Source organism: Dendrobates tinctorius, unplaced genomic scaffold, assembly GCF_039654945.1.
Source record: "Dendrobates tinctorius isolate UK_male_01 unplaced genomic scaffold, ASM3965494v1 ptg000061l, whole genome shotgun sequence".
NCBI classification, from domain to species: domain Eukaryota; kingdom Metazoa; phylum Chordata; class Amphibia; order Anura; family Dendrobatidae; genus Dendrobates; species Dendrobates tinctorius.
The window spans coordinates 40,474-65,560 of record NW_027361729.1 but is presented as its reverse complement, the minus strand read 5'-3'; the positions used below and the strand labels follow the sequence as shown (position 1 = coordinate 65,560).

At 44.4% G+C, this 25,087-nt stretch overlaps 1 protein-coding gene across 1 annotated transcript in view; it reads right to left on the bottom strand.

Moving 5' to 3' along the window:
* LOC141092842 (FAS-associated factor 1-like) overlaps positions 1 to 25,087 on the bottom strand; it is a 76,052-nt gene that overhangs the window by 18,229 nt on the left and 32,736 nt on the right. Inside the window, exons 3-5 of the mRNA XM_073579155.1 lie at positions 20,507 to 20,587; positions 20,341 to 20,418; positions 10,465 to 10,680 (exon numbers count right to left, since the gene is read on the bottom strand). Of these exons, the coding sequence (XP_073435256.1) occupies positions 10,465 to 10,680; positions 20,341 to 20,418; positions 20,507 to 20,587 (375 nt within the window). The remainder of the gene's footprint in view (positions 1 to 10,464; positions 10,681 to 20,340; positions 20,419 to 20,506; positions 20,588 to 25,087) is intronic.

Below are 25,087 nucleotides of genomic sequence, written 5' to 3'. Positions count from 1 at the left end.
ACACTAAGTATACAAAAAACAAATTAGCTCCTCCTCTGCCGCATACACCCTCGCCCTGATAGCGGGCGGAAACCAGTTTAGTGCAAAAGCAGTAGGAGAACATAACAATAAATTAGCCTTAACGCCGAAAATCATATGTCTGAAAAAGGACCACCCTACATTAAACAAGGAATTCTACTAATCAAATAAACAAGAGCCAACTGGCTATCAGGGTGGGTGCTGTGTCCCCCAATGAGCGTCTCAGAGAAAAGGATTTTACGGTGAGTACTCACAAAAATCCATGTTTCTCCTTCGTCTCATTGGGGGACACAGAGACTGTGGGACGTCCTAAAGCAGTCCCTGGGTGGGAGGACAACTCCAAGCCGCATGCCCTCCTGTCTAAAGGTGTGCCACTGCTGCTTGGAGAATTTTTCTACCCAGGCTCGCATCCGACGAGGCCTGAGTATGCACATTGTAATGCTTACAAAAAGTGTGCAGGCTGGACCAGGTTGCTGCTTTGCATACCTGCTCTGCCGAAGCCTGGTGCCGAAGCGCCCAAGAGGCGCCCACTGCCCGAGTAGAGTGTGCCCCTATCCCTGTTGGAATCGGTGCGCCTCTAATACGGTAAGCCTCCTGAATAGTTAGACAAATCCATCTGGCTATGGTCGACCGTGAGGCTGCGAGCCCCTTCCTGCGCCCTTCGAGAATCACAAACAACGAGTCCGTCTGGCGAAAAGGTGCTGTCCTTGACACGTACCTCCTGAGAGCTCTTTCCAGATCTAAAGAGTGGAGCACCCTTTCCACTCTGTGTACTGGCGCTGGACAAAACGAAGGCAGAACAATGTCCTCATTAATATGGAAAGAGGACACGACCTTCGGCAGAAAAGGCGGCAGTGGTCTAAGGACTACTTTATCCTTAAAAAAAGTCAGAAAAGGAGCTCTGCAAGATAATGCTCCTAACTCCAAGACCCGCCTAATGGAAGTTATGGCTACCAAGAATACAACCTTCCCGGAAAGATATGACAATGAAATTTCCTGTAACGGTTCAAACGGGGCTTCCTGCAGGACACTCAGTACCAGGTTAAGGTCCCAGGAGTCTATGGGTGCTCTATAGGGGGGAACTAAATGAGAGACCCCTTGAATGAACGTCTTGACCTGCATATTGGTAGCAATCTTTCGCTGAAAAGGACCGACAAGGTCGATATCTGCCTCCTAAGGAAACTCGGGGCCAAACCTGCGTCTAGACCTGAATGCAGAAAAGCCAGAATGTTGGGAACCGAGAAGGACAATGGCGCAACCCCGTGCTCTCGACACCAGTGAAAGAAAACCTTCCAAGTGTTATGATAAACCCTTGCCGAGGCCGGCTTCCAGGCGCTAACCATCGTAGCAACCACCTCACGCCCAAACCCCGCCTGGGTCAGAATCCAAGATTCAACAGCCATGCCGTCAAACACAGGACCCCTAAGTTCGGGTGGTAGATCGGCCCTTGGGACAGTAAGTCTGGTCGTTCCGGCAGACGCCAAGGTACATCTGCGAGAAGATGCACTAGATCCGCGTACCATACTCGACGGGGCCAGTCTGTGGCCAGTAGAATTGCCGGGACCCTCTCTCTTGATCTTTCTGATGACCCTCGGGAGAATTGGCAGTGGGGGAAACAGGTATGGGAGCCGAAACTGGTTCCATGGTAGGACCAACGCATCCACTGCGATTGCTCGCGGGTCCTGAGACCGAGCGACAAACGTGCCCACTTTGGCGTTCTCCCTGGAGGCCATCAGATCCACATCCGGAGTCCCCCACCGTTGGCAAATCTGCTGGAAGACCTCGGGGTCCAGGGACCATTCCCCGGCCGCGACACCTTGCCAGCTTAGAAAATCTGCTGCCCAATTTTCCACGCCTGGTATGTGAACTGCTGAGATTACCGAGTGGTACCTCTCGGCCCAACGGAGTACATGCTCTATCTCGCGCATGGTTGCCCTGCTGCGCGTGCCTCCCTGGTGATTCACCTACGCCACTGCCGTGGCATTGTCTGATTGAATCCGGACTGGGCGTCCTGTTAGCAAGTGCCGAAAATGCTGCAGTGCCAACCGCACCGCTCGAATCTCCAACAAGTTGATAGGGAGATGTGCTTCCTGAGGCGACCATTGCCCCTGGGCCGAGTGATGGCGGAAGATTGCCCCCCAACCGAAAAGACTCGCATCGGTTGTGATCGCCAACCATTGATCTGGGGGAAAGGGCTTCCCCTGACGAAGAGAGGAGTCGCGCGTCCACCATTGAAGTGCCCGTCGGACCTGAGAGGACAACCTGCACTGATGATTGAGCGAGAACGGACTCCTGTCCAAAGACGCTAAGAGAGCATGCTGCAGGGGACGAAGATGAAATTGAGCAAACGGAATTGCTTCCATCGCCGCCACCATCCTCCCTAGAACCCTCATCCCGAACCGGATAGTGTGAGGGCCTGGTTGTTGAAGACATCGAACTCCCTGCTGGAGCGCCCGAGCCTTGTCCTGAGGGAGAATTACCAACCCTCAGGAAGTGTCGAAAATCATCCCTAGGAATAGAATCCTCTGAGCTGGGGTAAGGGATGACTTCTTCCCGTTGACCAACCATCCTAGGCGAGATAGGGTATCCAGTGTGATACTGACATTCTCCTCACATGCCCGAAAGGACAGACCCTTTACTAAGAGGTCGTCTAAGTACTGCAAAACCACTATGCCCCGAGAATGTAGAATGGCCATGACGACAGCCATCACTTTCTTGAATATCCTGGGGGCCGTGGCCAACCCGAAAGGTAGGGCCACAAATTGGAAATGCCGCCCATCGATTGCAAACCGTAGGAACTTTTGATGCGGGGGAAAAATAGGGAAGTGCAGGTAGGCATCCTGGACATCGATCGAGGCCAAATATTCTCCCTGCTCCATGGACGATATGACCGACCGGAGAGACTCCATGCGAAAATGCCTGACTCTGATGAACCTGTTCAGGAGCTTTAGGTCCAGAACCGGCCTTACTGTTCCATCCTTCTTGGGGACCGCGAACAGGTTGGAATAAAATCCTTGGGTTCTTTCACACTCTGGTACAGGGACAATAACCCCGTTGCGCTGAAGAACCCTGATGGCCCCTAGCAATGCCTCTGCCCGGGATTCCGATTTGGGAAGACGGGAACGAAAAAATCATCTTGGAGGATCCCCGACAAATTCTATTTTGTACCCGGATGACACTAATTCCGCCACCCATGTGTCGTGTGCCACTTCGACCCAGACGTGGCGGAACCTGAGCAGACGTCCGCCTACTCTGCTGTCTTCGGGTACCTGATGCCCCGAGTCATTTTGCTGAGGGCCTCTGGGACCTGGCCCCCCTTGACCTGGGCGGTCGGCCCCGCATCCTACCCAGCGGGTTGGTTCTATACGTGTCCTGACGCTCCTTGTCCTGGTTGTAGCGAATTGGGGCGGAAGAACTGGCCGCTGTTGCCCATCCGGGGGTGCGAAATGCTCGAAAGCGCGCCTGAGGCTGACGAAAAGGCAGTCTAATCTTCTGCTGTGGGAGAAAGCTGCTCTTACCCCCTGTGGCATCCGAAATTAGTTTGTCTAATTTCTCACCAAATAGCCGGTTACCCTGATACGGAAGGGAAGTTAACGATTTCTTAGAAATCGAATCAGCCCGCCATAGCCTTAGCCACAAGGCTCTCCTAATGGCGATAGCATTTGCCGCCGCTAGTGCCGCGCAATTAGCCGCATCCAAGGACGCATTCATTAAATAGTCCCCCGCCATCGCGATCTGATTTGCTATCTCAGACACCTCCGTCGGCAAGTCTCTATCTTGTAGGACTTTATTCAAAGAATCTGACCATGGCTTTGGCTACCCATGTTGCTGCAAATGAAGGAGAGAGCGCTGCTCCTGATGCCTCATACACCGAGCGGGCTAAACCTTCTATGAGCCGATCCGTGGGGTCCTTAATGGAAGAACCATTAGGTACTGACAACAGGGATCTTGAGGCCAGGCGTGACACTAGGGGATCCACCACCGGAGATTCTGCCCATCTCTTACAGAGCTCTGGTGCAAACGAGTATCTCGTTTCTAGCGTCTTTTGTCCTGAAAAGTGCTTGTCTGGACGTTCCCTGTGCCGCTGCACTATGTCCTCGAACTCTGGATGAGTGCTAAACACTATGTGGTTGCCTGGCCTTTTTGAAGGATATCTTATGCCCTGCGGTTAGGGACACATCCTCCTCAATACCAAGAGTCTGATTGACAGCTTCAATGAGACTGTCTACCGTCTCCCGACACCCCGGGGGTATCCAGGTCCAAGGATTCCTCCACGTCATCACCTGAACTCTGCTCGCTCCCAGAAAATGGTGATGGTGAGCGAGACGCCGCACTCACGGATGCCGAAGCACCGGAGGGGCCCGGAGACGCCATATGGGTTTTCTCCCTATGCGTCTGCTTAGAGAGTGTGCGGCCCCTGCAGGCCGGAGGCTCTTGTGAGGTGGATGAACCCTCCCAAACAAACAGGCGAGCCGTCGTCTCTACCCCTATCCGGGGCCTGAAGGGTCTCAATCACCTTCGTAAGTGAAACCATGGACCGAGAAAGTGATAACGCCCATTCCGGAGAATCCAGACCCCTGGGCTCCGTTGCGGGGGAGGGCTCCTGGGCGCGTTCGGAACTACAGGCTTCACATAACTTAACAGTCTGCGCTCGTGGGAACATAACCCCACAGGAAACGCATGCGGTATAAAGGAACGTGTGCTTTTTTCCTTTCCCAGACATACTGCAGAAATAGGCCAATTTTCTCTCCCTTTTTTTTTCTTTTTTTCCTTATGAAGGGGCAATGAGGAGGAGGGTAACCCTTAGTGTGGCTCCGGGACGGGGTCGCACTTACCCGGCTCCTGCGTGTCTCTCCCGCGCTCCTGCGTCTGTCTGCTCCTTCCTCTGGGTAGGCTGCGAGTGCTCACCTGCTCGTGGCCTACCCTGCTCTGAAGCCGGGGCCTCAATTTTATCCAGTGTCCCCACTCACGCCGGGGGGCGGGCCGAAGCCGCGGGCTAAATTTAGTCACTGCCCGCCCGTGCACTGGCGGCCCCGCTATCCCGGCGATCCCGCCGGCACTCTCCTCACCCCGCTGGGGGGTCCGCGGGTGCAGGTATCGGAGGGAGGAAGGAGGAGGGAGTGAGGGAGAGGAATGGATCCTGCTGGATCACCTCCATCCGGGGGTGCGAGCCCTAGCCCCCGAACCTGCCACCTATGGCCGTCCACTAACCTGGAGCCTCTCGCTGCCCCGGAGCCCTCCCCAGTTATCCATACCTGCCCTCAGCCGAGGCCATGAGGTAATCCCTTTTTGGACGGTGCAGGCACCCTAGCTCTGTCTGCCCTGTAGGGGCGAGGAGAGGGACCGTCCGCCGCCATGCAGCACCGCCGTCGTGCGTTGGTGGAGCAGTGGGGGCCGCACAGACTAGTCTTGTGCCTCTGTGCAAGCCCATGGTTTCAATACCTAGGGGTGGACAGGGCTAAGTCTGGCATAGTGTCCCACGTCGCGGGAAAGGAAACGTGGAGGGACACTCGCACGTGGTCGCCCGTTGTTGGTTGGGGGAAATCGGATCCTTTCAATCTACTCAAAAATAAAAAATAAAAATAGATGTCTGGGGAAAAGTCCCAGAGATGTCCCTCGGTGCGGGAAAGGATACGAGGAGGCGATACTCGCGCGTGCTCGCCCGTTGATGGTTTGGGGAGATCGGACCCTTTCAATAGGATCCGTCGCCCCTGTCTCCTCTTCATAGCGAGAAACAAAAAATAGTCTGGAGAGATCCAGACTGCGTGTGCCTCCATCAGACACTAAGCAAAAAACTGGTTTCCGCCCGCTATCAGGGCGAGGGTGTATGCGGCGGAGGAGCTAACTTGTTTTTTGTATACTTAGTGTCGGCCTCCAGACGGCAGTAGCATACACCCCACAGTCTCTGTGTCCCCCCAATGAGACGAAGGAGAAAACCCATTTCAAAATATTTTTAATCCATTTTTGCAGGCCATGTGGTGATTGTGCCTGGTACTACAGCTTGAAATAGTCCTGCGCTGCAGGATCCAAACCCAGCACATTGGCAAAAGTGGCTTCTCTGTCTTTTTTTCACAAGACAAAACTTGTTAATGCCAAGGGTCCACCACTGGTCATTATCCCATGACAAAATCTTAAAAAAATAAATCTCATTTATTGCAAAATTTGTTTTCAAATCAAAATAACATAATAGGGTTTTTGGGAAGCATTGTCTCCATAGCTTAAACTCCAGTGTTTGGAGCCTTGATGGAGCAAGGTTGAAGTTGGAAAAACCTTTTCATATATATTCTTGTCCAGGCTCGGACTGGCCTATGGGCGAACAGGTGAATTCCCCGGTGGGCCACGATGCAGGAGTAAGCCACTCACCACCTAAAATGAGCAGTATTTGGCCCAATACATTTGACACTATGTGCAGACAAAAGCAGCATCTTATCATTCATCTACCTAGTTTATTACATTATAGAAGCAGAGATAAACTTGTGAAAGAGGGTCACGGAATATTTGCATGTAGCTGAACAGTGGGCACCAGAGTCAATGTTTCTGCTGGGTCCTTGCCACCTCAGCCAAACACTGTTCTTGTCCTATAAAATATTACATAAACTGTATATACAGTATGTATGACATAGTATTATAATGGAGATTCCGTGTGGTGCCTCCGGAAAGTACTGAATTCTCCCCTACTAGCAATACTTCACCTCCATTGAATACAACCGTTTTTCTGCATTCTCTGGAGCATGCAATGCTAAGGATGCACAACATGGGTCCATAAAGGTTTGTGGGTGCCTATTACAGACCTGTACAATACATATAGGTGATACGGCTGTGTGCACAGCTCCCTATGTTTGTCACTCAATAGGAAGAATGCTGTGATTTTACCTAATGCAATGTACAAATATATAGGATGGAAATATTAAAGGGAATCTCTGGCGCTACTTCAGTGTCAGGTGGCGAGCGGCGTTGATGATGCATTGGCAGTAGACGAGTATGGACAGTAGTTATCATGTACATGGTAATATCGGTCTGATCAGGCGGTAGGAAAGTGGTCATTAGTGTGGCTTACATCCCAATGTTGATGTGAGCGGTGTCGGGGGATCCTATTAACTGTGTACTTGCAGTAGATAAAATCAGCTTAGAGTCAGATACCGCTGTGTTAGCCTGATCGAGGTCTCCCCGAATCACACATGCCGATCGGAGACCGTCAATGGACGAGCTTTACATGGCTGATGACTTGGCCTAATGATAAGCGCCCAGCAAAATGACTGGAGGACTCCGGCGGGAAAAGGGTTAAAGTGTCCTATATAACGGCACAATAAGCACTTGCGGTTCTTGGCCTGCTGGAAATTGTATTCTTTCCAGTTTAATTATCGCCGGCTCTAAGGAGATTAGAATATATTACAGAGACATCTCGGAGCTTCGGCTGTATTAGTCATTTGTAAGCCCCCGGTGTTGGGTTCTGTATGCCGCTTGTAAATATTTTGTAAACAGTTTATTAATAAAATGATCTACAAATGAGTCGCTTCCTCTCATCTGAGTTTATGAAGCCGCTCCGTATAAAGTGGGCAGGTCAGAAGGAAGCCTCATTAGCCATGCATCCGCCGTAGCCTCCCCGCTTACAACTGCTGTCCTGATCGAGACTGGAAATAAAGACCATCAGAAATTCACTGGCGCTACACAATCGCCGGTTGTTTACCTACTCACCGGTCGTGCCTAACACTGAATCCCCCTGCTGAATATAACGTAGGTCGCCCCGCATATGGGCCAAAAAAGCTCCGATCCTTCAAGGCATTCACGCCACACTACTCCTTCAGCATGTCCAGTAGTAACTTTTTCAGCAATAAGTAGCTCTTCATTGGAAAAAGGGATTTTCACAACATCATAATTAGGTAAACCTGCAAAATCCTTGTGAAGATGTGCAGCTTTGCAATTTACTTGATATTAAAAATACTCTCCATTCTCAAGAACAGACAGATTTCTTATTTTATAGTTTACTGTATAGCTACCGAGGCAAGGAGCGCAGCGCTTACAAGCTCTTTATTATAGAGCTTACATGGCTGAAAATAAACCCCAACTCAACAATAGATGTGGATTCTATCTGTTCAATTGTATCTGACCCTTAGATATTCTGTAGGCCATTCCACACTATGGTTTTAATGTTCATTCCCAAGTCATTCTAAACGGTGTTCAGCCAATGGAACTTTGGACTCCAGTTTCCCTTTACCAACGATTGACCAGTCCGAGCAATATCTTCGTTTTCTAGTGAATTTCCTCTCAACACATGTCCAAAATAGGTCAGTTTCCATCTGGTAATCTTGCCTTCCAGGGACAATTTTAAGGTTTATATGATCAAAAATATATTTCCTAGTGATCCAAGAGGTCCATGGGATTCTTAGAAGTCTTCTCCAGGACCACAGCTCAAAGGCATTCATTTTTCTTCTGTCTGCTTTTGTGAGTGTCCACATCACATATCTATATGTCACAAATCGGAACACGATTTTGATCAGTCTTTGTTTGACTGTGTCCGAGACATCCTTGCACTTTCATATTTGGTCCATGCTCATCATAGATAGTGCTAGTCAATGCTTGATCTTTGCTGTCAACCCATCACGGTGATCCATATGAGACCCAAGAAAAACGAAGCCGCTGACTACTTCTATTTCTTCACTGCTAATCTTTAAGTGGACTTCCTTGTTAGTGTTAGTCAGCATTTTAGTCATTTTGATGTTTAGGTAAAGTCCAATCTTCTCGCTTTCTTCTTCCAACTTCAGGATCAGTGATTGCTGATGGATCTTTTGCCTATTTTCAGCCCAATACTCGGAATCATAAATCCCACTTCGTCATGTTAGGATTATCTCAGCAGAGAGGTTGGAAAGAGAAGGAGAGGAGACAGGATGCAAAGCAAACGCACCTGGATATCACCAAATGGACAGCATCACAACCAGAACTACATCCTCTGCTGGCAAAAAAAAAAAGAAGGGATCAATTTTCTCTGCGAAAACACTATAAAGCACAGATTGTGGATCTAATGACCAACTACTTGTAGCCAAAGTCAGACTATGCACGATCAACAATACGGCCTACCCACATTGAGGGTTGAGGAACTTTGAGGTCAGTAAGTATGCCATCCAAGTAATTAACAGGTTCAACCAGCCCATGCAGCAAGAAGGGGACATAGACAAATTATGGTCAGAGATCGCAGGAATCATTACTGAACCAGCTCGAGAATATGTGACATACAAGAAGTAAATGCGTTGTGGGAATTGGTTAACTGTAATTAACGTCCGGAACGCTAGTAAGAGTAGAATGGCCAAAGCTAAGGGTAACTCAATGCCGACTTTCGAAGAGAAGCCAGGAAAAACTAAAATAACTTCCTTAATTGTCCGATATGTCAACTCTGAAGAGGCCCATCAGAAAGGCCACACCAAGGAATTATTTACCATGGTGAAACAAATTCTTAGCCCATCAAAACCACCATCAAAGACCGTGACGGGATTGAAATTAGCAACCAGCAGGACATCAAGCAGAGATGGAAAGAATACACAGGAGAACTACATGTCAGAGCCAGCACTGACCATTATGATGAGCACGAGTGGCCAAATGGAGCCAAAAATCAGACTAACTGGAATTGACATAGATTAGGCCCTGAGGCAGCAGTCAAACAACAAAGCACCCGACATTGATTGTATTCCTGAAGAGCTCCTCAAACCAGTGCGTATTGACCGCACCATGCCAGAAGACCTACACATGGCCAAAAAAAAATTGGGAAAAACAACTTTCATCCCACCGAAGAAAAAAAGGCAACGCCGGGGACCAAGCTGGATTCCAAAAGAGCAGAGGGACCCGTGATCATATCACAAACCTTAGGTGGAAAATCGGAAAGAAGAGGGAGTACCAGAAGAAACTCTAACGGTGCTTTATTTGCTATACCAAGGCTTTTGACTTCGTAGAGCATGACAAGCTTTAATTAGGTTAATCAGGTCAATCTATGACTATCAAAAAGCTACAGTGCAAACCATGAGTGGAGATACAGAATGTTTCAACATCAAACAGATTATACATACCATAATCCATTACAACTAAAAAAAAAGTAGATAAAGGTAAAAATAAAATAAAAAAACAGCCCCAAAAGTATAATAATTATTTTTGACACTTGGCTTGTACTAGATTGTTACCCAATAATAACTTACCCAGAACATATGACTACCCCAATGGTCATCTGTGCAATCTGTTGGGAGAATCTCATTGTCCAATTCCCTGCAGCGCCCCCACAGGAAAAATGAAGCAATACACAGCGCCAAATGAAGGAGCTATTGGTGGCAATGGATAACAGCAATATTTTAAGCATATACATCATGGAAACTGACCTACTGATGTAGCAGAGCTGAATTTTTCACTGGATCTAATTCTATAGCAAGCAGGGCTATGCTTGGGTAGAGAGGGGGAGATACTCACATCTCTACGAGGAAAGGTGCTGAGCAGTTTGTACTCTTCAAAAGGGAATCCTTTGGATGCTACAAAGGTGAAGACCACCTGTAATGGGTTGGAGCTCAGGAAACGCCTTTCGATGAACTCTCCGCTCGGTGTCCTAATCCGCAGCTTGCTCTGTGGCTCGCTTAGCTCCTCTGGTGGCTCCGGTGGTAGAGACTGCTCCAGGGAAAGCCTGATAGCCTGGGAATGAGATAACGGCAGAGGGTCAATAAGCAAAATGGTCACTTCCTAATACTTGGAACAGATAAACCCTATTTACCTACACTTACATCTATTTGCGCTCAATTTCTGCTAAAGGTATTAAAGACGGTTTCAGAGTCAAAGCATGGCAGCATGGAGAAGGCCTAATAACGACGTCCGTGAGTCATAAATAGGTTCTTTCCATGTTCTTCACAGATTGCTCCTCACGTACTGGGCTGTTCACATGTTTGTTTTTTTTGGGGGGGGTACGAGTGGACCACATAAAATCATAGGGACATGTCAGTTTTTGATCCAAGTCATAGCTGAAAGTTACCAATACAAGTCTGTGAGAATCTCAGACAGCACATGGATGGCATCAGTCCACAATAACAGTGATATAAAGAGAAGCTTTGCAGTTTTTTCCCCAATGAAACACGTGCCTACACGTGCCATGTATACCACCTTATACTCCAGCTCACTTCTTTCAGTTTTGCTTTAGGTTTCTGCACTCATAAGCTAGGCATTACATAGCTTCCCATGGCTGGGTGTCCATATTCATATTGAGGTCATTTTTGACACATGGTAAGGTTTTCTTACTAGAGGATAGGACCATCCCGACAGGGCACACCTTGCCGTGGGTGGGATGGCCTTTACATTTTTTTTTTTAAAATAAAAAACAATGTTTACCAAGTGCCCTATGTTATTTATATGCACTACTGGGTTTTACTTCCTTATATCAGGGTATATGGTAATTTTGTTTCCATCTTAGGTTTCACAATAGAAACTGATAAATTCCTCTACTACCATAGACCACCAGGGCTAATGGCATAAACTCATCTAGCACCCTAGACCACCAGGGGAAATGGCAAATTCATATACTACCCTGGACCACCAGAGCAAATGGCATAAACTCATCTACCACCCTAGACCACCAGCGCAAATGGTATAAATTCATTTACTACCCTAGACCAGCAGGGCAAATGGTATAAATTCATTTACTACCCTAGACCAGCAGGTAAACTGGTATTAACTTGTCCACTAATCAAAATCACCTGTAAAACTAGCAAAGAACCATCCACTACCCTAGATGACCAGGTAAGCTTGCATTATCTTAACCACTACCCTAGACCACCAGAGAATCTGGCATAAACTAATCCACTACCCTAAACTACAAGGTAAGCTGCCATAAACTATCTGAGCCCAAAATGTGATTTGGCGTAAACTCATCCACAACCTTAGATCCCCACGGGAAACCGACATTCACTCTTCTACTACCCAGGACCACCACTCAGACGAACTAGTATTAACTCATCCATTACTCAAAACCATCAGGTAGGCTGCCATTAACTCATCCACTATCCAAGCCCACTAAGTGAATCTGCGTAAATTTATCCACAACCTTAGACCACCAGAGGAATGGGCATTAATTCAACCACTACTCAAACCGCCAGGTAAGCCGCCATAAACTCATCCACCACTCTAGATCACCCGGAACGCTGAAGCTTTTCCAAAATTTAAAATTAGTCTGACTTTTAGTTATTTTCTGTTGTCGAGACTTGTAAGAGTAATTATACGTTACCTATATTTTCCCATAGAGGAAGGTCATCCGAGTGTCACTGTCTTTAGATAAACTGCTATAGAAAAGGCTACACAGTGTTTAGGCTTATTAGTTCTTGATAAATCCCATTCCAGTCCTTACCTCTGCCGCTTAATCACAGCGCTCAGCTAAACATAATCCAACCAAGTGATCAATTAAAGGCAGATAAACAAGAGCGCGCGGGCAGGTAACCCTGTATTATAGCTTTGTTTCCCCCTTTAACTGCCATTTCAAAAGATTTAGGGACAGGTGTCAGAAGATCCGAGACGATGTTGTCACTGTCATCTGAGTGCCAGGTGACAAATCTGTTTATTTCCCACCACTTAATGACAGCGTGCAGTGCAGCTAATTAAAAGAAATCCTCCTTTTTACAAATCCCAATTAGATCAGATAGCCCTGCCTGAGAGGACACCTGATTCAATTGTCAGGACGTAAAGGTTAATGAGGCTTCAGAGTAGAAGTGTAATTACTTAACAAGCCTGGCTTCACCAGGGTCATTCTCCTTTTCTTTTTTTGAAGATGAATAGGTGACAAAACAATAAAGAGTTAAATCGGATCCTCCTCTAAGTGGTATTACATCACCTCCATGTAACACCTCGCATGTTTATCAGGCTCCTTTGTCAACAAAGAAACAAGTGTTCCCTTGTTCCTTGGAAGCTAATCACTTTTATCGCTCCTCTAATGAGAGACGACTGCCCCTTACTTCTATTAGGAGATGGTGGACATTGGATTTCTTGCTTCTACACAAGTCTTCTGCTTTCATGTCCCTACAGTCGGTATTGTCCCCTAGAAGATATAGATACATTAGATGGACCAAAGAATTGGGTCCCCTCCACGTTCCACCTCCAGGCCATAGGCATTGATATGGAGTTAGTCCTTCCACAGATGGAACATCTCCAGTTCTTCTTAGAAGGAGCTGTACAAAATTTTGGAGGAGTCTTAGGGAAATTTTGCTCCTTCATCTAGAAGACCATTTGTGACGCCAAAACCTGATGTTGGGGAGAGGCCGGGCTCACAATCTAAGTTTTAGCTCAGTGTTCTCCAACGCCATTAATCAAGAGCCACCAACAGGTCATGTTTCCAGGACTTCCTTAGTATTGCACAGGTGATGGAATTATTTTCTGTGCTAATGCTGCAATTATCACCTGGGAAATACTAAGGAAATTCTGACCTGTTGGTGGCTCGAGGACTGGAGTTCGGGAACACTGTTCCAGCTCATCCCAAATGTGTGGGATGCGGCTGAGGTCTTGGCTCTTTGTGGCCGGTCATGTCCTCCCTACCTAACTCCCCCCCCCCCCCAATCACATCTTTATGGACCTTGTGTACTGGGCAAAGTCATGGGGAACAGAAAAGAGCCTTCTCCAAACTGATCTCGAGAGATTGGAAGCTACAATTGTCCACAAGGTCTTCTACGCTAAAGCTTTAAAGTTTCCTTTCACTGGTCCCCACCATCTTTAAAAAGAATTTGTCACCAGGATTTTGCAACTACATCTAAGGGCAGCATGATATAGAAACAGAGACCCGGATTCTAGTGATGCATCACTTACATAATTGAGTGATGAAATGTTGATTAAAAACGGCTTTATTTGCTGCAGATCTACCAATTCTCTAAATGTGTAGCTTTATATAACCCCCACCCACAGCACAGATTGGCTGTTTTCTGTGTACACTGTGCATAGGCAGAAAACAGACAATCAGTGGTAAGGGCGTGCTTGGACTCCGTAGCAGGCAAGTAGTCCTCTAGTGATAACTTCCGGATGATAAAACAATGATTTTATAAAAATGACACTAAACATCCCAGCAAGTGACACACCGCTGGAATCAAGGTGTCTGTCCCTACATCATGCTGCCGTCAGATGGAGTAGCAAAAACCTAATGACCTTGTTCAAAACAAGACCATAGCATTACCCCTCCTCCACCACTTTATGGCTCCTTCCACTATTACTAAATAAATAAAAAAAATAGACGAGACTCTTTCTACATTTGTAGAAGTTATCACATAGATACATATATATTTTTAACAGGGTTGGCATTTCTCAGATGTTATGATTCAGGTTCTACAGTAGAAGGTAAGAATTGGTCATATGTGTCGCATATATAAAGAGCAGAATTTGTTTACATTTTTGTCATATACTGGAGATATTTCATGCATTAGTTAAGCAAATTTGCCAACGTTTTGCCATTTGTGATGCTGTCCAGTGTAAAAATAGCTGTCTCTTTAGACATGTGATATATCCATCTCTCTCTCTCTCATTATATATATATGGCAAAAATTAAGAGACCACTGCAAAATTTTCAGTTTGTCTGATTTTTCTCTTTATATTTTTGAGTAAAATGTAAATTGCTCTTTTATTCTATAAACTACTGACAACATGTCTCCGAATTTCAAAGCAATAAATTTTGTATTTATTTTCAGAAATTTAGAAATGGTCAAAATAACAAAAAATGCAGTGCTTGTAGACCTCAGTGCTAAGAAAACAAGTTCATAATCATTTAGAAACCACAATACTAAGGTTTTAACTCGGGATATAAATATTTTGTGGAATAACCATGATTTTTAATCACAGCTTTCCTGCGTCTTGGCATGATTTCCACCAGTCTTCCACACTGCTTTTGGGTGACCTTATGCCACTCCTGGTACAAAAATGTAAGCAGTTCTTCTTTGTTTGATGGCTTGTGACTATCCATCTTCCTCTTGATTACATTCCAGAGGGTTTCAATGGGGGTTAGGTCTGGAGATTGGGCTGGCCATGACAGGGAATTGATGTGGTGGTCCTTCATCCACACATTGATTAACCTAGCTGTGTAGCATGGCGCATTGTCCTGCTGGAAAAACCAGTCCTCAGAGTTGGGGGAACATTACCTGAGCAAAAGGAATCCACGGTTTTTCCAGGATAGCCTTGTATGTGGCTTGATTCATACGTCCTTCGCAAAGATTAACCTGCCCAAGCATCCCCAGATCATCACCGATCCACCACCAAATGTCACACTGGGTGAAAGACACTGTGGCTTGTACGCCTCTCCAGGTCGCAGTCTAACCATTAGACGACCATCAGAGAAGATTACCTTACTCCAGTCTTTTATGGTCCAATCCTTATGGTCTTTGGCAAACTTCAGCCTGGCTCTCCTTTGCATCTCATTGATGAAAGACTTCTAGCTTTACATGACTTGAGCCCTGCCTCTAGGAGCCTGTTACAAACTGTTCTTGCCGTGCACTTCACCCCAGCTGCCATTTGCCATTACTTTTGTAGGTCACTTGATGTCATCCTGCGGTTGCTGAGTGACACTCGAATAAGATGACGCTCATCCCGATCAGTGGAGAGTCGCTTTCACCCTCTGCCGGTCTGTAGCTTTGTTGTCCCCAATGTCTGCTGCTTGACCTTGTTGTAATGGACTGCCGTCTTAGAAATTTTAAGGATGGAGGCAACATGACGCTCACTGTATCCCTCTGCTAGTAAAGACAGAATTGAGCCCTTCTTTTCCTCACTCAAGACTTTTCTTTTCAACTCCTTTGGCATGGTTAAAAGTTTTTTTTCCCTTCCTATTACTTTTGGGATATTAGTAGCACTTGTTTTGCCATCCACCTTGTCCTATTGCAAGAGAACAGTACTGTGAACACCACAGTAGGGTTTTTTATACTTTCCTTCATTAATTAAGATTTGTTTCAGGTGATCACCTAATCAGAAGAACATTAATTAGAATAGAATGAGGTGAACTCTGGTTGGAATTCAACTGACACTGGGATGGAATGGGATGGAATGGCTGTCAGACATGGAGAGAAGCTGATTTTTATAAAACTGTGCAGTGGTCTCTTAATTTTTGCCAGAGCTGTAGCTGTATAATATATATACACACAAAAAAAAAATAAAAAAAAAAATATATATATATATACACACACACAAACACATTATATTATATTATATATATATACATACACACACACACACACATCTATATATAGATACATATTTTTATTCTGGACCTCTTCCTTCCAACTGTTGTGATCCGCGTATTGGGCCTGTTCACGATAGGACAAGACACGTGGCGTCCAGACTTTGGCGGTCAATGTGTGTTTTAAGATAGTGACAACTGAGATTTTGCATCGCGACCCTTCGATGTGACTTCTGAGGTCTGGGGGTGGCCAAAAGTCCAGTTGTAAAGTAAAGAGGCGTAGCTGTGGCGCGTGCGAGGGCGGAGAGAGGAGGACCTGATGGCCAACAGTCAGCAACAGAACATCCAGAAAGTCGAGCGCTGGGGAGATTACTAGTGTTTTTTTTTTTTTTTTAAATTAACCATTTGCCGGTCTTGTACCTGTACCAACTTGCATACAAACAAACCTACAGAACGGATCTAGTTCATAACCGAGGACTGCCTTTAGACGCACTATTGCTTTATGTTCCTTTTGTTTCTGTCCTAGGCTTTTGAGCATGCTCCTCTGTTGCATGCATACTAACTCATACTCCATTCATTTGTCTTTTGGTTCAAAATCAATAAAATATAAAATGCATATGGCAAAGTCTTGGTAAATGAGCATGTAACGCTGGCTGCAACCTTGAGAGGTGGAGAGAGAGAATACGAGAACTATGCTGCTGAGCGTTCTCCTGATTTTTACATTTCATGTTTAATCTATAATCCATGCTCCTTTCACTTGCCGCTTCCATTGTTATTAAAGCACCTGTTTCTTTCTGTTGTTTTGACATTTTCCTGCCGGCTGCAATAACAGATGCCATTTTATTTACTGCACCCGCTCAATTATTTCGCAGAAGGATAAACAGTAGCTCATTAGAGTCCCTTGCCTTTGTGCAAAGATTTCCTATTTCCCCAATGTAACCAGTTCCCCCAATGTCGTCGTCGCAGGACGGAGACTCACAATGACTATACCTAGGCAATGGACCAACTTAGAGGCAAAAGAAAATACGTAATAATAAAAAAACAATTAGATGATATAACGGCAGCATCTGAACGACCGACTCGGGGGCTCGAAATAAAAGAGAGTAGGCGGCGTCTTGTGAATAGATCAATAGCCACATTACAAATATATGCGCGGAACAAAAACCCCTCTATGTAAGCAAACACGGCCCGACAACAATAGATTATGTGTAATCCCTGAACTTCAACTGCGGCATTCTCTAATAAACAGCATTGTTAAAAAATGGCTTTTGTTTTGCAAAGCAAATATCTATTATTTCCATCGCTGCACACTGTATTAGAAAGAACAGAGCGCTGGCTGCACTCCGAAAAAAAAAAAAAGAAAGAAGGTAGCCCAGACCGGGGGTTTATTTTTTTTGTAGGAAAGTATAGTTTCCAAACAGCCATTGTGCACCGAGAATGAAAGGTACGGTAACAGGATGAATGGCCGGGGAAAGAATACCTGTTTGTTTTCCTAGGGACTATTGCTTCAGATGCACCGAGTCACAAAGGAGGAAATTACATGTATACAATGGGAGAGCGAGCGGCCGAGCTCGTGTCTGGCGCTGGAGGTTTTTACAAAAATCATTTACGCTTCCAACTAATTAAAACTTTAAGAAAAAAAGGTTTTGTTTGGCTTCTTTCAAAGATGTAGCAGAGCCAAGTTTGATGTAGCAGAAGAGCGTATCGTCCGTGATGAGCCATCAGCAATATTACAGATAGAAGCCACCAGGTTTTATGTCCACTACTCTCCATCTACAGGAGGACATGACTTCTACATGAGCGAGTCGGGCTATACGTGGCACTTTATGCCTGCGCCCACTCGAGCATCAAGGAGAGAGTCGTTGTGTTGGGTTGATCACCCCCTTAAAGAAAAGTTCACAAGTGCAAAATGAATGATACCATGAGTGGTGATGTAAAAGGTGCCGACCGTGCTACGATCAGTGATTGGCTGCAGTCACATGCCAGGTGAGTGGGGCACACATGGCACTCACTGCCTGTACCCACTCAAGCATCAAGGAGAGAGTCGTTGGGTTGGGCTGATCACCCTCTTAAATGAAATGAATTTTGACAAACTATAGGATGCAATCCCACAGGATGAGGCTACTATGCTGGCAACTTAGGGCCTAAAAGTCCCCCAGGTTTTCCCAGTACAGCCAGGTAGGTTAACGCATGCTTGTATGTCTTAAAGACCTGTCACCAAGTGGCTCTTCTTATTTCCACTGCTCCCTTAATTTTTTTTTCTTTTAATCTGCCATACAGTTTTAGGGATATGGTGCTTAATACTTGGTGCCAAATGTTATGGTCGATCCCCAGGGGTGTGGCTCACAGAATAATAATGCGGAGCAGGCTAAAGACATGCTCCTGAGAATCCTGAAAGCTACGCCCCTTGTAAAGCCCATAAAAATGATCATATTAGTTGCACGAAATTAAAAGGATCATATCTCTGGATTTAAAAAAAAAAAAAAGAGCGAGAGAGTAAATGATACACTCAGGAATTAAAATGAGCAAAAACTGGCCATACAACCTGGTGGTAGGTCCGCTTGCTTTAAGCAATATGCAAATAAATGGCATTATATTCAAAGTAAATATCCTTAAAAGGGACTAGATATTAAAATCAGATATTAAAATGTGTTTTACCTACAATGTTTTTGTTACTCCAGCAGCGCCTCTATTATTAACCTCCTCATTCCCTGGCAATTCTAGGGATTTGCGCTTTCATTTTTTCCTCCTCTACTTTATTTTTTCATTAGCATAGCCGTATAGGGAAGGCCTGTCTTTTTTGCAAGATGAGTAATACACTAGAACCCCACAATATGAGCGATTGAAATAGACATCTAAATGGTTAAAAACGCGGGAGCAGATTAAGCTCCTCTCTCAGCTGTTTGAGACACATTCTGGCTGTATATCACATATCTGCTGTGTGCTCACCTATGTCCCCTCCACAACTGCAGATCCCAGTGTGGGAGGTTGTATCCATTTACAATAAATGGTTAAAGGGCTTGACCAGGCTTGGGATTCAAGTCTGCAGTCTTTGCAATCCTCGCAGCGCACAGTCTGCGCTGTTAGGATTCTCCGGTGTCAGCACCGGAGTCATGTGACCGCAAGTATGTGATTTGCATACACACGCACACATGCCTACTAGACACGCAAGGCCTCGCTCAATAAACGTGAATTGAGCGAGGCTGGGCACATCTAGTCAGAATGTGGCTGGAAGTATGAAAATCACCTACTTGCAGTCATATCACCGCCCGCTCCCGGCGCCAGAGAATCCTGACAGCATGCACACTGCGAGGATCCACAAGTCTCCAGTCACAAAGTAATTGCAGAATTGAACCTCAAGCCTGGACAACCCCTTTAATGAACTGTATTTGTTATTGCTGCTCATCGACATAATAGCGCAAAGCTGCAATACCAGACACGGCCTATGGACAAAAGTAGTGCTGTTGCAGGGACAGAAAGTAACCCCCTTTTGCCAGTAGCATACAACCACCTTATTACAGTCTTGTTGAAGAATTTATTGGTCAATTTCAGTGCTTGCCCAGAAAAAAAAAAAAATTGTTGCCTCCTTCCTAAAACAGCGACACATCTGTCCACAGGTGGTGTGTGGTATTGCATCTCAGCATCTTTCATTTCATTAGCAGAGCTCCAATACCGGACACCCACCATAGCCAGGCGTGGCGCACTTTTTCAGTAAGGCTGGTTTCACACTTGCGATTCTTAGCGCTGCGTCTTGTGCGCATGCGCATTGCTCCCCTATCTTTAGTAGAGCGCTTGTACGCGTTCATGTGCATTTTCGTGTGCTGCGTTTTTCCAGGTGTGCGCCCAGGCACGCCAGACGCAACATGTTGCATTTTTCTGTATGCCAAAAAAACGCATGCGCACGTTAGCGCATGGAATGCGCAAAAAAAACAACATTACAGTCTATGGGATCGCACGCGTGCGCTAGGACATGCGCACGCATGCGTTTAAAATCGCATGCATTTTTAGAGCCAATATGGCGACAAACTGGTTAAATCGCATCCGCAAAAAACAGCAAATGCATGCAAACCGCTTAATGCGGTTTTTTGCATGCGTTTGGAATGCGCACGAGGCGCAGCGCAGAAAACGCTAGTGTGAAAGTAGCCTAAATCCCTTAAAGAACAGCATGTTACCTCTCTTTCCTGCTCCTGTTCTTTCTTTATCTGTTCCAGTCGGGACTGTTCAGCCATTTCTCTCTCCTGGGCTTCCCTCTGTGACAGGAAGAAGAAATATCAGTTTATTCTAAACATCTATCATCTCAATGTGAATGCCGCCCATACGTAGATGTGGGGCACCCACCTTGGCTCGGTCCGCTTCTAGAGACAGACGATATGCTTCATCTTGCTCCCGTTTTACATTTTCTCTAGCTTCTCGCTCATCCTGGGAGGAAAAAAAACAATATAAAGTGAAGATGACAACCTGCAGATGTCAACATCTGGCTATACAACCAACGGGATGTAAGGCAGTCTATAAAAAGGAAATGGGGCGCAGTTCTGAAGACAGGTGTGAACTACATCCATTGGATTTGAACATCCCTTAAATGCAATAACTGGCAACATCGCTTTCCTTCAAAACAGCGCTTGATGTCACCAGAGTTTTTGGACCCTAAACCGCTGACATCAACCCCAAAAGCACCATTACCCCCGATTGCGAACATACCAGATCATTGGGAAGAGCCAAGACGAAGTGCCAGAATTGGAGCATCTAATGCGACGCGTGACTTCTAGAGCGGCTGCGGGCTGGACCTTTCCAGTCTGATAATATCAGCTCTCAGCTGTCTGTTTTACCTTTGCTGGTTGCAAAAATGGGGGGGGGCTGCATCATTTTTATGTATGTATTATTACTTCTAAAAAGGTGTCCAATAAGTTGCACATGGTGCAAATTTTGAATATGTGGTGGTGGGGGGGTTGTGGAATTATAGTTCTGTGTATATGTCAGTGAATATGTGTCCGTATGTCTGTCTACATATATCTATCATCGATCTCTATAGCATTCATCGCTGTCCAAAAACAGATGCAAAACAAATGCATTGAAAACGTGGCAAAAATGTGAGATTGTGCAGCTCCGTTTTATTCTGCCAAGAGATGCCAAAACGGTGCAGAAATTTCTGCATCCAAATACTTAACATGTGAACATACCCAACCAGAAACGGTTAGCAGCATTGGAGTGTCCGCTCTGGAGCCAGGGGTGGTGGTGAGTAAAGCCAAATTTGTTTTTAATTTTTTTTTTATTTCAATCAAACTAATCCAACCTGGGGACAGAGGATTCCTAAAACTAGAAAACCCCTTTAAGGAGGAGATCAACATTTTATAGCCAAAAGTTTGTTATTTTTCTTGTTTTATTAATAAGCCATTTACGCTTGTATTCAGTGCTTACTAGTGGCCTACCAATCGAGAAAACTGATGACGCATGTCCGATTATTCTTCTGCCCAATGAAACTAACTTCCATGGTTCAGTGCTTATTTTCAATGTACAATATGTGTAAAAATAAAAAAAAACACCTCTCCCTTTATGCAGATTACATTTAATGTTATTTTTTATATATTTTACATACTTAATTTTGCTGCAGATTCGTTCGGGTTTTTTTTTCTTTTTTCTTTAAACAAAAGGTATAATCCCCCCCCAGTGTTTCTTTTATGACTTTTTAATGCCTTTTTTTGTGATTAGATTTTCCATTAAAGTCTATAGTAAAATATGATAAACACATTATACAATGAGTTTCTTTGTGGATTTACTATGCGCTGGGGATGACGTTTTCAGACATTGTTCCCACAGGAATCACCAATATCATGTTTTAAAGGTTTTCCCCTTTCAACTTTATTTTTATATTTTTTGCAACATTCTATCAAGGCCATATTAAAAATAAAGTCACCTAGTATTCACCCTGCCAGTTGCTGATGTTCTACCCCTGCTCTGGTTATTGTATAAAGGGTTGCAGTGGTGTTGTCATGTCAACAGCACTGCAGCCAATCACTCTGCTAAGTGATAGATCGCACGAGCCGTGAAACTCAGTGATGGGCTGCAGTGCCACTGCTGTTTCCTGTACATAAATACAAAAGCAGTGGTGATGTTACATTAACAGCGCTGCAGCCAGTTGCAGGGATGAGTGGTAAACGGCAGCAAGTTCGTTAACTGGCTGCAGCGCCATTTATGTGACGTTGCTGCTGCTTCCTGTACGTCACCACTAAAGGAGTTGTGATGTTACGTTAACAGAACTGCAATCAATCACTGGGCTAAGTGGTAAGCAGCACAAGCCACTAAGCTGAGTGATTATCTGCAGCGCCATTAATGTTACATCATTGCTGCAGCCTGCATGAAATGATCAAAGGAAGCAGCAAAACTATAATCATATATTATATATAATCATAAGAAAAGTTCAGACTCTTACAAAGATCTAAACTATAGCTGATGGGATGCAGTTGACGTTGGAGGGACGCAGCTTCCGGTGTTGTATGTACAGTAACACCAAAATTAGATATTAGTCACCAGTGTCATAAGTGTGTATTGGTACAGTTGTCACTGCCAGCCCCCAGCTTACTCCTTGCTGGGAGTTGACAGTTACAAAGGTCCTGTGGTTTTCTTCCATTTAATTAAACGTGGAATCTGTGGCTCCCCCCGCACGGCAGCGGAACTGCTACATGACTCTCGCTGCGGGGCCCGGCTCCAAACCCTCGGAATTAATCTGAGTAGGGGGGAGTGCGTAATGACTAAACCAGAGTGAGAGATATATACACTGTATACTTCTCCGATGGGTTTCAGATACGTTCAACTGTTCGAGAACAGGTTTAATGAGATCATGTGAATATATTGTGAATACGACCTACAGGGCTGGCTGCTGTTAGGTAAAAATAGGGGAACGACATGTAGAGACGGAGAAAAAAATGCTGGAAAATAATGAGCAATAATAGCTGCGTTTTTAGATAAAAGTAATTTCGCACCTCACACATTGCCCATGTAACGATTCAGAGCAGATTAGAAATTATATATATATATATATATATATATATATATATATATATATATATATATATATATATATATATATATATTAAAATAAAGTACAAAAAAAATTCCAAATTATAGCTGTACTACAACATTAGTTATATTTTTTTACGACTCTTATAAATAATTGGTTTGGGTTTCTTTATATGCAATATTTAATATCAATAAATATATAACTTTAAATATGTGCATATCTATATATATATACATATACACATACACACACACACACACACATACTTTATTTAAACTTTTCAAATATTTATTTTTTTGTAACAGAATTTACAATCAAATAGAAATTAAGAATTAGGATAGGTTCTTAGCTTTTTTTTATTATTATTTTCTATTAACAACTAACTAAATGGCATGAAAATTTGCACTGTTTAATTTTTAGACGATAATATTTTCTGTACTTGCCACAAATTACCCAACAAAAGTCAACTGTGGCCAGGAACTGATTAAAGGGAACCTGTCCGCTCAGAAACGACCGTACAAACCAAGCACAAGCGCTTCGTGCCCTCTTGGTAGGATCACCTGTTCGGTGCGCTTACCAACCTGCAGTGGTGCTTGACATTTTAAGAGTCCTTGAGAACTTTGTGTTTTTGCGAAAATTTCACATAAAAATAAAGTAAAAAAAAAAAAAATAATAATTAGATGAGAGGAGAGAACAAAAAAATGAAAGAGTAAAAATGAAAAAAAATCACCCGGAAAAGAATAAGACAAGGCTGGCAATGGAATGGTCGTCGGGAAGAGGCCTTGAATATAAAGCTATTTGCCACCACAGTTTTGTACTGATCAGGAGAAACACTTTTTATATTGCATACAATTTGTCATCGTCAATTATGAATTATATAACTTTTTGATCTTATACCATTTTAAATCCTGATATACTAATAAAATGTATATTTTATATTATCAGAAATCTCTTTGAACTTACAGATTTTTTTTTGTCTCTTTGTTTTTATGGTTGTTCCTTTCCGATGTCCAGTTTCAGTACAGTCCAACTTACTCAGCAGTGCTTTATTAAGGTGGTCTTCTTACTTATGGCTTATTATAAGTCACATTGTAATTTTCCACTTGTGTTTGGCACTCTAGGTGTGGGTCCCCTACACTTGTTATTATTCAGGAGAAACACTGTTTCTATGTATCTTCTAAATGCCACAATTGTTCAGGACTCCAGGCCAAGAATCAGGATTATTCCGTGCATTAATAGCCGATCACATCCTCAACATTGACTTTAATACACTCTGATGATCACCGACGACTCGAGAATTCGCTGGATGATCAGTGCCGCTCACTTTCATCACATTTCACCCTTTGCATTCACCTTGATATCAATGGTATAAATTGTCAAAATGCAGGTTTATATTACACATCTCTGGTGAATTTATGCTGCAGATTTTGTCTGCACACGTGAATGAGATTTCATGAAATCCCCTTTACAAACCTGCGCCTTTAATACACAGAGGATTTTCTGCACGCAAATCAGCAGCTGAAATACTGCCCTGTACATACCACGGGAGAACCTGTCCTATAGATAACCTACGGTCGCCTTAGTTTTTTTTTTAAATTCGCTATACAGTTCCAGAGATATGGACCTTTATAATTAGAGCTAATTTTTATGGTCTTTATCAAAAGTGCATGGCTCAAATAATCCTCTGGGGCGTGTCTCTAGGCTATTACTCTGAGCCACTCCCCCTTGATAAAAACCCATAAAAATTAGCCCAAAATAAAAAAAAAAAAAAGGTCCACATCTCAGAAGTCATATGGCGGATTTAAAAAATGTTAAAAATAAAACAAACATTCAGGGGAGCAGCGGGAATAAAATAAGTGCAAAAACGGCCCACTTTAGATTTGCTGACAGGTCCCTTTTAAATG